The sequence below is a fragment of the Myodes glareolus genome, chromosome 3 (assembly GCF_982192425.1).
Source record: "Myodes glareolus chromosome 3, mMyoGla1.1, whole genome shotgun sequence".
NCBI lineage: Eukaryota > Metazoa > Chordata > Mammalia > Rodentia > Cricetidae > Myodes > Myodes glareolus.
The window spans coordinates 54,255,283-54,272,586 of record NC_142028.1 but is presented as its reverse complement, the minus strand read 5'-3'; the positions used below and the strand labels follow the sequence as shown (position 1 = coordinate 54,272,586).

General features: G+C 46.2%; 1 protein-coding gene across 1 annotated transcript in view; it reads right to left on the bottom strand.

Moving 5' to 3' along the window:
- The window catches only part of Tafa4 (TAFA chemokine like family member 4), a 195,272-nt gene that overhangs the window by 130,855 nt on the left and 47,113 nt on the right, over positions 1-17,304 (bottom strand). Inside the window, exon 3 of the mRNA XM_048438349.3 lies at positions 15,108-15,226. Coding sequence (XP_048294306.3) covers positions 15,108-15,225 — 118 coding nt within the window. The 5' untranslated portion in view covers position 15,226. The remainder of the gene's footprint in view (positions 1-15,107; positions 15,227-17,304) is intronic.

Genomic DNA, 17,304 nt, shown 5'->3' with positions numbered 1-17,304 from the left:
TCTCCCGCACCACACCACCTCATGGTGCTACACAGATTACTAACTATGGGTTAAAGCAATATGGAAGAGTTAGTCAATAAGAGGCTACAGATAATGGACCAGGCAATGCTTAAAAGAATACAGTTTCCATGTAATTATTTCGGGGGTAAGCTGACCAGGATCCGGGCAGGAACGCAGCCTGCTGCTCCTTTTACAAGAAGGAACCCCTATACCTAGGCTGAACAAGGTAACCCTCTGTAGGAATGGGCTCCAAAAAGCCAGTTCGTGCACTAGGAAAAACAGATTGTTTTAAAAAAAAAAGGGGGGGGGGAAATTTTTTTTAAAAAATAATCAATTTTAAAAAGAAAGAAAAGAAAAAATCATGGCAGAAGCACACACACAGGTGCCACTGTCACCAGGTGAGCCCTCAGGGCTGTGTGAAGGATAAGTCCTCAGGGCTGCAGCAAATCTCCTCCTAAGGTGGGAGGCTGTCCTCCCTTCTCCCAGCAAAGGGTTCTTTGGGTTTCATTGTTTTGAGGTCCATGTTTCAGAAGTCTGATAGCCAAAAGGAGTTAGCACAAGCGTCTCTCTTCCACATAGGATGTGACAATTTCACCTCACCAAAACACTCTGTGACAGAGGAGACATCCAGGAATAATGTCTGTGGTTCAGAATTGGACAACATCGCTCACCATCACAAAGCCAGGTCTCTGCACAGCAAAGCCACAACCATTTTAATGTTGGATTAAATGAGTATTTCTTGAGTGGGTCAGCCCTGGGTGGTCCTCTAAGGTCAATGACAGCAGCTAGGTAAACATATTTATTCTGTATATTTGCTCAGCCAATCTGTTTTTCATAACAATGCGTGGGTAAATGTCAGCCTTATCCTTCAGGATCATCTCAAATTCTGAAATGAATAGAGTTCAAACTCAGGTTTCAGTGACATATTGGAGCCACTCGGTTCTGCTGCGTTACACAGTGAGTCTGGAGACATGCTGACTCGAGAGCCTATTCAAGATCAGGACACAATAAAACAGAAAAGAGAGGCAGGTAACCTTGCTTCCACCCGGAGAAATCCAGAAGACAGAAACAGAGACAGGCAGACAGACACTGAAATGCATGCATGCTATAGGAAAACTAGGAAAAAAAAAATACTGCTCATTCATTCTGATGTCAGAAGACACCATGGGTCAGACAATACCTCAGGACGGCTTCTGGGTTAAGTCCCTAAACAAGGAATGAGTAGAGGCGGTTGGCTAAGTGTTGGTGCACTGGGCTGTAGACAAAGCTCAGCAGTTGTGAGGACTTTCTTCTCTTCCAGAGACCCCAGAGATGCTTCAATTCCCACAGCCCACAAGGCAACTCGCCACCATAGGGCACTCCGGTTCCAGCTGATCCAGGGGCCTCCTCTGCCCCCTGCCGGCCTCTGCTGCACAGACAGATACTCGGGCAAAATATCCGTACACATCAAATTTCAAAAAGTTTTTAAAAGAAAAGAAAGTACACTTCCAAAGAGGAAGAGACAGGATACAGCAAAGGGATGATCCAGTATATCAATAAGGCACCAAAAAATCGAGGATTTGTTGTTTTGGATTTTGGTTGGGTTTTTTTTGGTTTTTGCTTTTCTTTTTTTTTTTTTTTTAACACGCACAGCTCTGGCTTTTGAGTCATTTGCCGGGTAGGGGTTGTCTCACAAGCACTGTCCATTCCGTGTATTTCCACACATGATCTCACACATCACGCTTCTCCTTAATGTCTGCTCTCCACCCGGGCTCATCTGCACACTTTGTGGAGTGTGCTGCCCCTAGGCCAGTGGCCTCAGGTTGGGGGAGGGGCAGGCGTTTCCCGCCTCCTCTTTGCCCGCTGATCTCTCTCGTGCACCGATTTTACTGCCTTTGCATAAGGCTCTCCTAGCCCTCCCTCTCTGCCTGACATCTCCGCCTCGACCTGCAGATGCTTCCAACTTTGAGAGGGAATCTCAAAGCTCTAAGCCACTCTTCCCCTTTAAACAGGATTGCTATTTCCCATGAGATATGTTGGATAGCAATAACTGAATCGCCAAGACTGTTCCTTGTTAGCAATTACTCCCCCCGACTGGCACTCACTTTTCTTGAAAGCCTGTGAGTTGACAAGAAAACTACAGAGTCGGGGGACAGAAAAGAGCAGCGCGGGTCCCTGTGTTCCCTTCTTGAGCTGAACTCTAACGAGGCTTACAAAACTTTTCTTGGGGAAAAAAAAATGACTGCCACCATCTTTGCAAATACTTGCCAAAGGACAAATCCATCCGAAGAAGATTAGACATGTCGGAGTCTAAAGCTTTACTCAGTGGAAGGAAAGCAGAACCGCTGGCCAAGTACCTCAGCCATGTACTTCTTTCTTTTTGAGTAACAGCTTAAGTTACTCAAATCCCAACCCCACCCCTACCCTGTGAGCCTGTAGCTATGCAAAGTCTATGCAGAGTTTCTTACTGGGAAGTGCTGGGAGCAGCCGTTTGTCTCATTTCACACTTACGTTCTAATCCCCTGCTTCCTAAAATAAACTTCTCCATTGTTCCCAGGCTCTGAGACCTCAGAGCTCCCTCCTACAGGTGAGAAACCCGCAAGCATCCCTGCTGAACAAACCCAGCTTGGTCAAGGATGTCGGCCCTTTTAACTTGCCCGCGGCTGGCGGCTTTCAGGCATTCCCTAACCCCAGAGATGTCATGTGGCCCTGGGAGCTGTTTTTAACTATTGCAAACACTCTCTTCCCACAGCCAATTAATCATTTCAGATGTGTTATTAGATACCTCTTCAATGGCACTATTTCTAGCATCCTATTCTGAGACCACCAGATGGGCCAAAATATTTAAAACACCCAAGCAAGGCCTGGGAAAACACAAAGCCTCCTTCTTTTTCCTTCTTGCCCCCTCCCCACTCTCCTCCCTTCCTGCTTTTTTACCAGTAGTTTTACTTGCCTTACAGGGAACAAAGGATTCTGGTTTTCTTGTGGAGTTCTGACAGACAGATGAGCCAGGAACCTATGGCTTTTCAAGCCCCAAATTGTAGGCTTTGCTGCGATGAGCGTAAGTGTGTGGCCTGAAAGAATAAAGAGAGGTCTCTTCCCCAGGAATGAGAATCCTCCAACTCCCCAGAGAGCTGCTCAAAGGCTGAGGTCTGTTTCTCCTCCAAGACCAAAAGGGAGGGAGACGAGCAGGCCCTGCCAGTGGGCTGTTCAAAAGCTTGCTTTTCCCTGTGAGATGTGCACCACAGCCTCTCTCCCTTGCCATGGGAGAAGGGACACAAATAGCCCACGCTCAGTTGCCAGGTGTGACCAGCCTTGCTAAGGGCCCTGGACATGAACTTTCCAAGGACACAAGAGAATGCCAACACTCTCTAACCCAGCAGTTCTCAACCTGTGGGTTTTAACCTCTTTGGGGGTCAAACGACCCTTCCACAGGGGTTACATATTAGACATTCTGCATATCAGATTTTGTAGTACAATTCATAATCATAGCAAAATTACGGGTATGAAGGAGCAATGAAATAATGCTATGGTTGGGGTCAGCACCCATATTAAAGGGTCACAGCATTAGGAAGGGTGAGACCCCCTGCGGCCTGTTCCCCCCCCCCCCCCCCCCCCGTTAGCAAGCAGTGAGTTCATGATGAATGCATCAAGATGCCACCTGGGAAGAATCATGCAGAGCCAGGGGCAGGTGACTGACTTTCATACCAGGGACCTTAGCAATCAGGAGGAACCAGACTGGTGCAAAATGAAGCAGAATTTTCTCAGTCCTTCTGGAGCTGTGGAGGCGAGTCCTGCCTCTCCTCTGGGAATCCAGAGTTTGCAACTGCTGCAATGGAGACTCATCACACTATGGACCATAACGGTAACTTGACAAGAGCCAGAATTGAATTCCCACTTCCCTTTTCTTCTAAATCAGTAGTTCTCCATCTCTTACTAAGATCTAAAAAGTGACCGGCACAGCTGCTAAATGACAGGTCTCTAAACTCCACCTTGTAAGACTTATACACAATACAGCCATGGAATGACCTCAGCATTTTCTGGTATGAAGTTTCATCCCCTTTAGACCAAAAAATAAACAAAAAACCACCAAGGAGTTTATAGGTGCTTTCCTATCATTAAGTCACAGGTTTCCTAAACCATCCCTCCATGTTTCCTTGGTCCTGTTCATGTTTTTACAAGTTTCCTGGTTCAGAGTTGAACCCCTTGTTTCCCCCATGGAGAAGAACCTGGAGGAAGGAAACAAGGGCAAGCAGGTTCCGTTGGGAAGTAGGCTGGCCGGTCCCTGCAGCAGGAAGGATCCTGAGAGCCAGTTCCCATGTAGCATTCTTTTGTATCTTGGGAATGGGTCAACTTGGTACCACCAGTGTATAATTAAATCCGGATGTACCTGTTTGGTTAGTTTGAAATGCATATGGAGAATTCTGATTAGTAAAAGGTCAGGGAAGAAAAATGCTGACTCAGAAAAGGCCTGCCCAAAAGCCCACCAAAGGCCCAAGGAGAAAAAGCAACCAGAACACGAAAGAACAAAGGCTGATGACATCATACATCAGCATACATCTTGATGATTGGGGTCTTTTTGGAGTTTAGACTCTAAACTCTTCATTTGTCCCTTGAGTTTAACTTTGATTGCCTAATGTTTACTAAAAAAAAATTGCTGTATTCTTACAGGTGACTTCCAGTTTCGCTAGGCCATGTAGATACTTCAGTTTGTTTGGGTCTGTGACCCTGACTAGCTACCTACAGAATGGAGCTGTCTTCCTTTCAATCCTTATCAATGCAATTGAATATGTTGCTGTGGAGACTTTTTAGCCAAGCAGCCATCTATGGGCAGGGGGAAGAAAGACAGGGAAATTGAGGAACAAGTCCCACCTTTGTACGGAACTGGGGGACAGGCGGGCAAGTTACTCTCTGCGAGTTCAAGATCGAGCTGATCTGTACAAGAAGTTCCACACCAGCCAGAGCTATGTAGTGAGACCCTGGCTCACATAAATAAATTAAATAGATAAAATTGCATCATTGGGCTTCCCTCCAAAGTCAACATAAGTTGAGTCAAAGTAAGTTTACTGCCGCCAACTTTTAGAGCTGTAACCAGACTTAGAGTCCCAATCTCAAACAATTCAAATAGCCAAATCCATACTGAAAGCCAGGAAAAAGAGATCTATTCCGTGTGACCACAGCAGAAGGATAAAGAGATCCAGCAGCACCTGTATCCTCAGGGTCCTGCCTGGAAACTAAGGTTTAAATAAAGGGCCAGGGTCACACATAGATAAGCAGTCCCGATCAAGGTGTACCCTGATCTCCTGTAAGGTGGGCTGGTAAATTATAAATCTCTTCTCAAGCGAAAGGGTTTTCTTTAGAGTCTCTGTTGTCCCAGCATGAGATTCTTGGAGGAATTTCAATTTCACAGGACTATTATCTCATTATTCTGACAGCAAAGGGAGGAACACTAATCTCTCTTTAAAATACCTTCATCATCACCAGGTCAGTTAGCATTCTCTCTCTCTCTCTCTCTCTCTCTCTCTCTCTCTCTCTCTCTCTCTCTCATACACACACACACACACACACACACACACACACACAAACATACACATGTGTGCGCACGCACACACTTCTGCATTTTCTATTTCAAATTATTTTGCCAGGACTCTTTCCTTAAAAGCATGCTGTTACATGGGTCAGTGGGTACCTCAGTGGGTAAAGATATTTGCCACCAAGCATACTCGTTTACCTTTGTGGGTGAAGGTACGTGCCACTGAGCCTGATGCCCTGACTGAAGTCCCTGGGACCCACAGAGTGGAAGGAGAGAACCAACTCCCACAAGTTGTCGTCTGAGCTCCACACAAATGTGTAGGTACACAAGTTCCCCACTTTTCCCGAGGCGCTTTGCAGGGCTGTTCTGCTTCCTGGTTCCACTGCATCAGCTTGAGGGTGTAGCATAGAACTGCCCTCTCCTGTTATGTTAATTTCACCTACGGCCCTAGGGTGTAGCTTAGAGAGAACTCTCCCTCTACTGTCATGGTAATTCCACCTGCAAGCAAGGTTCTCGCCCGCAGGCAAGGTTCCTGGGTCAGCTTTTCTCTGAGCCTGAGCACGCCCACCTGGCTTCCTCTTTTCTCTGTTCAGCTGCTCTCCGACCTTGGGTGCGGCCCCCTGACTTTTCTCTTTCCTTGATCCTGATGGGGGGCTGGTGTCTTTTTGCCCCACAGTATATATACCCAACTTATGCTTAATAAAGCTGCCATTTGCCACTTGCTCTTTGGCAGATGAGCCGGTCTCTTTGTGTGTGTGTCGTCTGTTCAAACCCCTAGGACATGCGTCCGTTCTCGTGGGCTCGAGTCAGGAAAGCGCGCGCCTGTTTCGAGGTTCGGGTGTCCACAGAAAAGTGCGGAAGCTTACACAAATGTTGCTGCACACACACACACACACACACACACACACACACACACACACACACACACACAAAGAAATGAGAAAAAAAGATACCTGCTTTTGCAGAAAACGCACACACAACTCTCTAAAACCAGAACCTCTCCCTGCCCTTTACAATGTGAGGTGGGAGCCCTGCTTATCTGGCACTAAAATCCAGCAAATACTTTAGAGAAAGAGAAAAGAAGAAAGAGGAAGGAAGAGGAAATCATACATATAACACACAAGAGGAATTAATGAGATGAAGAGACACAGATAATATACTCCATAGGCCAGAAAAATATCAATACTTCTAGTTCTGATACCTAAAAATACAATGATAAGAATCAGTTCCTTAGCCAGACATGGTGGCGGCACTTTTAGTCCGAATATTCAGGAAACAGGGTACATGGGTCTCTGAGAGTTCAAGACCAGTGTGGTTGGTCAACATAGCAAGCTCCAGGCCAGCCAAGGCTAATTAGTAAGACATTGTCTCAAAAAACAGACAAAAAACAACAACAATAACAAAAGAATCCAATTCATCAACTTGAATTATTTTCTATAGTCAGTTCTAGACACACCCTGTCATTAATTACTCAAGAGACAAGGGTCACAGGTTTACATGATAATTATTTGAATGTATGGGATTTAAAAATGCATTAGTAAAATTAATTACAGTGGTTTCTTTGTATTTTTTTAAGTGGCCAGAAAACATCGTAGGGAGGGGGTGCAGAGGCGCTATCAGCTATTCTAAGCCTCGCCTGCCCTCTAGTGCCAAAACTTCAGCAGTGCAGGGAAATCACCGAAACTGAAATAACAGCAATAATGTTCAGCTTTTATCACTGGCAAAACAAACACAGTAGAGTAGAACCTCACCAAAGAACTCTCGTGTAAGAGAAACGCTATTCCCCCACACAATTAGCATCTTAGAAGAAACGGGCTTTCCGTAAGAATGAGTAAGGATAAATGAGCCAGTTAACGCGAGAGCGTCCTCAGAGTGACTGAAGCACAGGGCACTACCGTAACGCAACCAGCACTCTTCAAAGAATTTAAATGAAGTTAAAATAATGGTAAACAACATCACACTGTGTTTTGTATTGGCATTTGTAACAGGGAAAACAGCAGGAAACTGAAAATCCTCCGTACACATAAAGAACCCAGAGACACCGGGAAGGGAACCCCGTTGAAATAGAAGGTAGGGCTCAACCAAGTCGGCCTGTGTGCTCTGTGGGCTTCCTACATCATCTAACTGACCCCTCTTCCCACCTTGTGAAGATCAGTTTTGGTCTCTTTCCCTATCCTCATCCTTCAGAAAACGGGTCTGCGCCCCAAAGAGGTTTTGGGGTTCCCCTAAGATTGAAACAACTGAAGCGAGAGATACCTGTTGTCAGTCAACAGGGCTCGCTCCCAGGTGGGATCACATTGCAGACTTTCCCTGGCCATCAGCATCTTACCGATCCCTAGCTCAGAGAGGCACCCCGGTCTGCAATTAGCAACCAGTCACTCAAGGCTAGCCTGGGTCACTCTTCACCCCGACATAGCAAGGCCTTTAATCCCCTCTTTCTACAACTTGAGCGGCAACTTGGTGTTTCTACAAACAAAAGACTACTTTCTTCAGTCTCCTCAGCTTTCCCAAGGCACTGATATGCAAGATGTTTTCCTTATAGACCATAAAATTTTGAACTCCGAAGACACCGATCACATCTCCCTAGAGAGCTCACAGCTTCTGGTCATTTCTCGGGTGCGCGACCCTTCAGAGTCTGTCGTCTGTGCGCCTCTCACAGCGTCCACTTCCGACATGTCTGCTCTCCTCTAGCCCTTCCGCTTGCTTGTCCTCAGTCATTCCGGCAACCTGACACAAGGTAGGCGTGTCAACTGTCTCACGGTCTAGCTGATAAAACACGCTCAGAGGGGTTAAATGGCCTGGACATCATAGTCGCACAACCAAGATGGGACAGAACTCGAGATAGCTATGTTGGACCCCAGCCTCCCCCCACCCCGACTTCCTGTGCTGCCTGATTCTTAGGAGTGCTCCAGTTTTTCTGGGTCTTTCTGTGAGGAACATACTGAGTAGACACCAGGCAGGCACCCACAGCGTTCAGTCAGAAGGCCCAACTCAGACACAGTATCTTCTGGGGAAATAGAACTATGAAAATGCGCAAAGAAACCCGTAGCTCCCAAATCTCCAGCATCAGATCCACCTGCATCAGAAATCTAAAGACATGTCTGTCTTTAAAGGGAAAATCTACATTAAAATATTCGGATACCCCCAGAGACAAGTCCCACGGATTTAGGAAGCTTTGTGTCTCCATGTCACCATGGTTACAAAGGGCAAAACTTGAGAAGGTCTTTAAAGAGTTAATTCCACCAATCACTTGACTTTCACCACCTCCCAGCCTGCAGCCTTCCTGAGACGCTGTTTGCTGCCCTCTTGTGGAGAAAAGATGCTATTGGCTGAGAAAAAGGACCAATACAGGATTAAAAAGTCACAGACATATGGGAGAAACAAGTCTGCCAAACAAAAGCCCCCGTACACACAGACACATCCCCAAGGTGAGTAAAACTGGCATGCACCACCGGCACAGTCACGGAGGCAGCCCTGTGTCAGAAGTAACCTTCTTATGATTCTACAACACACACCCCCTCAGTAGAGACTTAGGATGCTAATGAGACAAGAGATACACGGTGGTGTGTGTAGAATTACGTGGAACAAAATATACATGGAAAATCTTGCACTACACAAATCAGTCAAGAAGTACCCCTCTCCATACAAAAGCCTCAGTCCTTTGTACAACGGGCCCTGGAGGTGGGGGGGGGACAAACTCTTTTTTAATGCCACCCACTTCCCTACCCTCAGAAGTGTAATATCTTATCATATACTGTCTCTTGCGTAGTTAAGTTGTTGAGCAATTCCTGGCACCCCATTACCAGCCAATATCCCTGGGATACAGTCAGGAGCCTTTCTGGACCATCCTAGCCAGCTACCTGTAGGTTACTCTGCAACTAGATCCCACTGTCAGACGTCCTGTGACACCCTCCCAGGTGTGAGGATAGACGAGGCTCACAGCATCGCGGCACACCGTGCTCACCTCTCCTGGACCCTCAGTTCCCCATCATCTGAGGGCTGGACAGTAAGAAAATGCCCCATGGGCCTGGAGAGGTGGTTCAGTGGTTAAGAGCACTGACTGCTCTTCCAGAGAACCCAGGTTTGAGTTCCAGAACCTACATGGCACCTCACAATCATCTGTAACTCGAGTCCCAGAAGATTCTAGCTTCTGAGGGCTGTGCATGTGTATGGTATGCAGACAGACATGCAGGCAAAACACCCAAACACATTAAATAAATAAATAAATAAATAAATAAATAAATAAATAAATGAATAGAAAATTTAATACCACAGGTCCACTGTAGGGTAAGGGGTGCTTTCTTCTCCTGGCGGTCATTGTGGGAAAATGTATAAGATGGAGCAGGAGTTGGAGGAGAAGGATCAAGGACGAGGACAATCCCAATGTTCTGGGACTGGGTCCTTGATTTTAGTAAGAACTTCTGTGAGTCAACAAGAGTAAACAAAGGATGAAGCCAATAGAAAGAAGATACAGGATAAAAGTAAACCTTTAGCATCTTACATCTTGGTGTGTGTGTGTGTGAGAGAGAGAGAGAGACAGAGACAGAGACAGAGACACGGAGATATGCAAACACACAGACACCAAGTCCCATTACAGTACTGGAAAATTCAGGACAACAGTGCCCAGAGACATAGACTGGGGGGAGCATTGGCTCTCACTGCTAGCGCTGCCCCTGGAAGTGTGAATACATTGGAAGGTTCTGGAAGGCACTCTGGGGCTCAGCAAAACTTATTTTCACCTCTTCTTTCTGGTCCGGCAGCTAAATGACACTCCATTCCTACCGCCTTAAAGGCAGGTATGGTCAAGTGTCTAAGCCCCAGCCAATGGCAAGAAAGTGAAGCCATGCCATCTAACCTCAGCCTGCCCCATTGCCACTTCCCAAGCCAGCCCTTCCTGGCCTCCCTTTTCTCCTCAGAAGCCATCTGTACCTGAGAGCAGAAGAGTTCCCACACACCATGGGCCCCCAAAAAAACACTGTTAATAGAGGCAACTGGAATATTCACCTGCTGCTCATAAGCAAAAAGAATGTCATTTTTGTTTGAAAAACATTTGTTTTGTATATTTGTCCCAATGAACTGAATCTCATTAACACTTTCACATCGCTAACTTAGCCATTCTACTAGCACAATTTCTTCTCAGTAGGAGGCGTGTACTTGTGCAAATCTGATAGCAAACTCGCCCACACTGGGGTGACCCAGTAACTGAAGCTGTGCCCGAATGATGGATGAATTTACGGTGCTCCACAGAGGAATAGATGCCAGCAAACACCCAGATCAAAAGACTTCCAGACTCTATTGTGAAATGGATGCGAGTTGGTTACAAAATAGGGTGCATGGCAGTACATCCAAGTGTGCACACATGTTCTTATATGTGTACACAGATACAGCCAACAAAAAGACCTCTTTCATACTTCCCTAAATGATTTGGGATTTTTACCACGGCATAAAACTATACAGCAAGCCACATGGTGACAAATGAAAATAGGCAGCCTATTCATAAACAGTTTAACGTTCGCTACGTTACAGAAATAGGGGCACAGCTCCTGAGACCTTCAAAAGAGTAAAACTTAAGATGGGACTCAGGAGCCTTCACTCTGGGCAGATGCACGGCAGTGTGGAGGTCAAAGCGGAAATGTGGACGTCTCCATGGCTTGCTGTGTGGCCTCTACCAAAGATGACTCTCCAGGTAAAACAAACCTCGCTTTCAAATCAGAATCCCTGTGAGGCAGAGACAAGCCCTGATTCCCTTGTGGTCATTTATGTATATGATGATAGGTATTAAATTCCAGAGATTAACCACAGAGGACTTCCAACAGTTAGAGAACACCACAGTGGGCATCTGTGCCGAGAAGCCGAAGGAACCCATCCATATAGAAATCCCAGGTTATGGCTGCTATTTCTTCAGCAGGCTTAACCAAGGCTTTGTGCAGCTCCCTTACCATGGCTTCTAATAGTCCAACTTCTGCTGTAATGTAAGATGCCATCTGCCCTTCTTGGGAACAATTCTGCTCTTAATTTAAAGTTAACTATAGAGTTGTCTATTTCTTGACTTTAAAGTTATACGTAAAATAAAGATCATTGCAGATAAAATGGGAAGTTTGACTTCAGCCTATTGTCTTAGTTAGGGGTTCTGTTGCTGTGAACAGACACTGTGACCACGGCAACTCTTCTAAAGGAAAACACTGAATTGAGAAGGCAGTTTACAGTTTCAGAGGCTCAGTCTATTATCATCATGGTGGGGAGCATGGCAGTGTGCAGGCAGACCAGCTGCTGCATGTTGATCCACAGGCAACAGGAAGTAGACTGAGATACTGGACATGGCTTGAGCATGTATGAGACCTCAAAGCCCACCTCCACAGTGACACATTTCCTTCAACAAGGTCATACCTGGTTCAATAAAGTCACACCTCCCAGTAATGCCATTCCCTATGATATTATGGAGGCCAATGACATTCAAACTACCACACCTATTTTCTTCAAGTGTGTTGGTGTGCATGTGTGAGTGTATGCATGCATACATGCAAGAAGTGTGGTTTAATTTGTGTAATTGGTGTGGGTGTGTATACATGCCTGCTGTAGGTCAGAGGTCAACATCAAGTGTTTTCCTTGATGTTTCAAGGAATAATTTCCACCTTATTGTTTGAGACAGGACCTATCTCTCATTGAACCTGAAGCTTCCTGGTTCCAGAAGGCTGCCTGGCCAGCAAGTCCCCAGCATCTGCCTGTCTCTGCCACTCTAGCCCTGGGCTTATAAGAATGAACCACTGTCTGATGGGAGGTCCAATCTCAGGTCCTCTTGCTTGCATGACAAACGCTTTATCAACTGAGCCAGCCACTTCCCCAGGAACCTTTCTTAAAGTTTTTATCTCTCCTCAACATCCCCTACCCCAGCCTGGTGCCTGGAAATCTGTTGATAATGCACCCACTGCCATATTTTACCGAGCTCTATTCTAGAAAACAGATGTGCGTTAAACAGATAAGATCAATGACTTCAAACTCTTTGGCCCCCTAAATGAACTCATCAAAAGACACACAGCACAATACCACAACTACCTGTAGGCACTCCACAACAGTCTAGTGGTATTGATTTTATGCTGATTTCTCAAAACTTCAATCATTATTTTTCTCATCTTCAAACTGTCAGTTGAGAGGAGAAAATTGAGTTGTAAGAGATTTAAGAAATTATCTTGAGCCTAAAACTGTAGCCACCCTTAACATGTCAGAGTAAGGGAGAAGGGAAAAGCATGGTGTGGTCTCTGTCTGGGCGCAGGCTACAGCATCATTCCAATTTCTCAGACATAGAAGCCTGTGGACAGGGGCATTCACACTTCCGAGGTGTGTATAATTTAAGGCTCACACTTTAGTTTCTCGGGGGTGGGGAAGACACAAGGTCTGTCTGTAGAGTGCCGGCTGACTTTGAACTCACAGTCTTCCTGCCCAGAGTCAAGTACAATAGGAGTCCCAGCTACTCTGAAGGCTGAATCAAGGTGACCACTTGAGCCTCAAATGTTTGGGGTAATACGGGCAACAGCGTGGCTTGGAAGGTTCCTCACAAGCTATGTGTTCAGTTATATGTTTGCAACACTTGATTCCCACCTTGGTGGTGCTTTTTGGGAAATTTGTGGGACCACTAGAAGATGGGACCCAGCTAGGAGAAGCGGATCGCTTTAGGTAAGGGTGGGGGCTTACAACCCTTTCTTGGTTCCGGCCCTTTCTCTGTCTGCTGCCTGAGCCACTGAGATGTGAACAGTTGCCTCATGTTTCCACTGCCATAGAGATGCCCGCTGCCAGCTTCCCCCACCTGATAAACTATATCTCCTCTGTCCTCCATCATCCCTTAAGCTGTGTTTGTCCAATATTCTGTCACTTCCACAAGAAAAAAAACTTCCTTAGCAATAGAACACATCGCAAGATCCCTGTTCAAACCAAGTACTATCTCAGATGCAGAACCTACGCTTAAATATATATCCGCATATATCCATATAGATGCATGATACAAAAGGAGAATTATTTTCTGAAGGCCATTTTTACCATCACCTGTGTTCCTAGGCTAAGTATATTCTACTCCTGAGCCAGAGTGGCTTGGAAAACCCCAAAGAAATAAGCATCCCCCTGTATCACAGAGGTTAAGTTGTGAGTCAGCTGGAGTCTGGTAATTTTATCCTTATCAGAAACGTGCTGTTTTATTTGTTCAGCCTGCGAGTTCCAGAGTGTGATCTGGAAGCCTGGAGAGGCATTTGGATGATAAGTCGTATCCTGTGGTTTGTAAACAAAGATGAAAGGTGCTGGGGATATAGCTCAGGGGTAGAGTGCTTGGGGGTCATAGGTCCAGCCCCAATACTAAAGAAGAAAAAAGCAATATTGCATATTTGACAGTATTGAGTATTTGACAATATTGCAGTTAGCCTTACCCCACTGCTTGAGCTCAAATCTCACGTTACGTCTGACTCCAGTGACCACTCTCATTCATGTATGCTGTGGCCTCAACTTTCCCAACATGCCTTCAGTCAGGAACCAAAATCTCTTGGCACCTTGGAACTCCAGATGGCACCGGAGGGGTTAAGTCATAGTGATTTGGGTCATTTCCTGGGCCTATTGGGACACACAGCATCACATGGAAGGTGGTGGGTAGGAGGCAGACAAAGGCCAGAGTGGGAACTACCGCCGTTGATGGGGAGCTCGGGTGAATCAGGGGGCAGTACTGGAGGAGGAAAGACAAATGTCACCTTGTCTCTCTTATGCAGAACTGGACTTCTTAAGTACACCTGGAGTCCTGCAGAGACGCCCATGTGACGTGGAAGCAGGAGGGGCTGTTTGCAGAGAAGGGAGACGCTGAAAGGGTCGCGGAGGGTCGCGGAGGGTAGCGGAGGGCAGCGGAGGGCAGCGGAGGGCAGCGGAGGGCAGCGAAGGGCAACTCTGAGCTGAGCACAGCGATAGATAACCATGACAATTCCGCCACGTCGCCTGTTAGTTCACATAGCGCTATAAAATTAACTTTAAACGGCAATACACAGACATGAATTTCACGAGAAATTGCCAGAACAGCTGTCTCTCCAGGTTTAGACACACTTCCCTTTACGGGCCATGAAAACGCCAAAGTTACCCTGGCTGTTTTCTTTATTTTGCCATTTCTTTTCTTCTCTCCTTCATTATGTCCCTCATTCAACTTATTTTCTCCAGGTGTCTCAGGAGGGTCTTGACTTAGCTAAAAGGTCCTCTCAGGACAGCCCTGTGTCACCTGACCCTGACTTTCAGACAGCTATAAGAGCAACTATGTGTGCACGGGTGCGCTCAGCCACACACTTGAGTGCTACAGACTTCCCGGCCTTCAGAGAAAAAGCATTACTAACACAAAAGCACACCCAGGAAAATCAAAGCTAAAACTCAAAGGAGAGCCCGGACAAGAGCTTGCGAAGACATCCAGAACAGCCCCACCCCAGCATAAGCCACTGGGCCCTATTGGTCCGTGGCTCTACCATTACTTACACGCCAGTCAAGCGCTTGTCAAGCGCCTGGGTCTAAAGTGTGGACTCCGGCGTGTCAAAGCATTGTATTAATTGATCTCAGCAGTGCATAATGAGCTTAAAGGGCTTACCTGCCTGTCCCCGGAGGTGCTGGCTCGAGGCGGACGTCAGCTTCCAGCAGACCATGAGCACACAGGCCAGAAGCAGCCAGTGTGACAGCGGCAGCATCCACTTAGCACAGACTCTCATCCTGGGGAGAAACAAGGCCCCAGTTGTGAGGGTGAGATAGGCCAAGCTCTTTGGCCAGCCTCTGGCAGGGAAACAGAAAGGAACCCGTGAAGGACCTCAACGTGTGACTCCATCCTCCCTCCCCCAAGGAACCTATAAACCTGTCAAGCTTCAATTTGCACCAAGCACAGACTCTGCTTTCAACAAATGCCTTTCATAACTAAGAGTCCTCTGAGTTAACACCATGCCTGGGTGAGAGTCTGCTTAGGAACCTCCAAGTCACAGCGAAAGTTGCCCTGATAAAACATGGGGTCATATCTATCGTATATCGTAACATAGAACAAAGTTAGAGCTATTTTCAAAGAGAGTACACAGGCCTTCTATGTCTGAATAAACCCAAAAGAATGTGCATATGTGACCCAAGAACTTGGGGTTATTAGTCTGTATATTAAGACCCTCTGATCCAGATGTGATACACAGTTCATTACACAAATTATAGAATTAGGTGGGAAAACAGACCAGTATAAAAAATATATATCAGGTATGGGAACTCACACCTTAATTTCAGGACTCAAGAGCATCACTGACTTCAAAGTCATCACTGGTTATTTAATGACTTCAAGTAAGACTGAATCATGGAACAAATAGAAGTAAAAATGAATTACCCTCATAAGCATAGACAGTATCAAAAGAGTTCCGTAAGATAATTCCACTCACATTGGTTATATCCTCTATGTTAAAACAAAATTAGCAAACAAAAGGACAAACAGGGGCTAAAAAAGATGGCTCAGTAATTTAGGCCTGGCACGTGTCTCACAGTGTCTTATTACAGTGGACCAAGGAGGCCTTCTTTGTGCACAATCCTGCCTTAGAACTCTGCCAATTGATTCCCAGATACCCGAAACAGTGCGTGTTCCAGTCCCTCCCAAAAAGCAGGATAGCATTTGCCTGCAACCTGCACACCTGCCATATAATGTCACCCAACCTGTACAAGCGCACACCCCCTACACAAGCATGCACCTCCTGTATAGCTGTATACTTCCTGTAGAATCTCACACCTCCTAACCACACACTTTTTGTACACATGCACCCGTCCTCTGTAACAAGCAGCACACCTCTTCTATAACCTCACGCCCCCTATACAAGCACACACCTCCTGTAGACACACAATCTTCTGTATAACCTCCTCTGTGCTCCCTCCCCTATAGCCTCACACTTCCTGTGTATCCTTACCTCTGTACACCAGCACGCTTCCCCTACAAGCTCACCGCTCTGGTATAATCTCACACTGCCTCCGGTACTGCATACCTCCTGTGTAGTCACAAACCTCCTCTTCTGCACAAACCCATATACCCATACACCTCCTACATTGTCCCACTTCTGTATAACTGTAACCTTCTGCATAGATGCATACTTCCTATTCACTTTAAAAATCATCTCTAGATTACTTGTGATTCCCTGAATGATATCAAAGCTACAGCAATCGCTGCCTTTCTGCAATGTCTGAGAAATACTGAAAAGAAAATGTCTGTATACATTGACACAGATAGAGTTCTTTACAGATATCTGTGATCAGCAGGAGATCAGTCTGTGAAGGCAGAGTTCGTGGTAATAGTGGGACCTGTGAAGATCATAGCCACTCGTGGGCAGGGGCAAAACCTGACAGGTGGGATTGGGTCACCATTTGGGTAACACTCAGAGGGAGTCAAAGGAAAATCCCTCAAGCATGCCAGCTGCCAGCCAACCCAGAGATGTCTGCAAAGAGTCAAATCTCAGTCCCAGAAGCCCCAGCAAGCACTTCCAGGCACAGGTTCTAGCCCAGCCTCTCCCTCAGACTTTCATATTTCAGTCGGATGCATCATTTAAGAGATGCCGCATTGCTCATGGATCTGCGACCAAGTCTGCCTTTGAAGCAGCCAGGCCAAGATGCAACTCTCAGATCATCTCTGAAGATGTCCAAGTTAAAGGTGACGCATAGCATTGACTTCTCGCCATTTCAAACTGTTGCCAAGCCCCTTTGAGCTGGTAAACGAGCTCATTTGTTCGGCAGTCACAGGGAATTAAATCCACTCTGCCGATATATTCAAGTGTTCTCTGTTT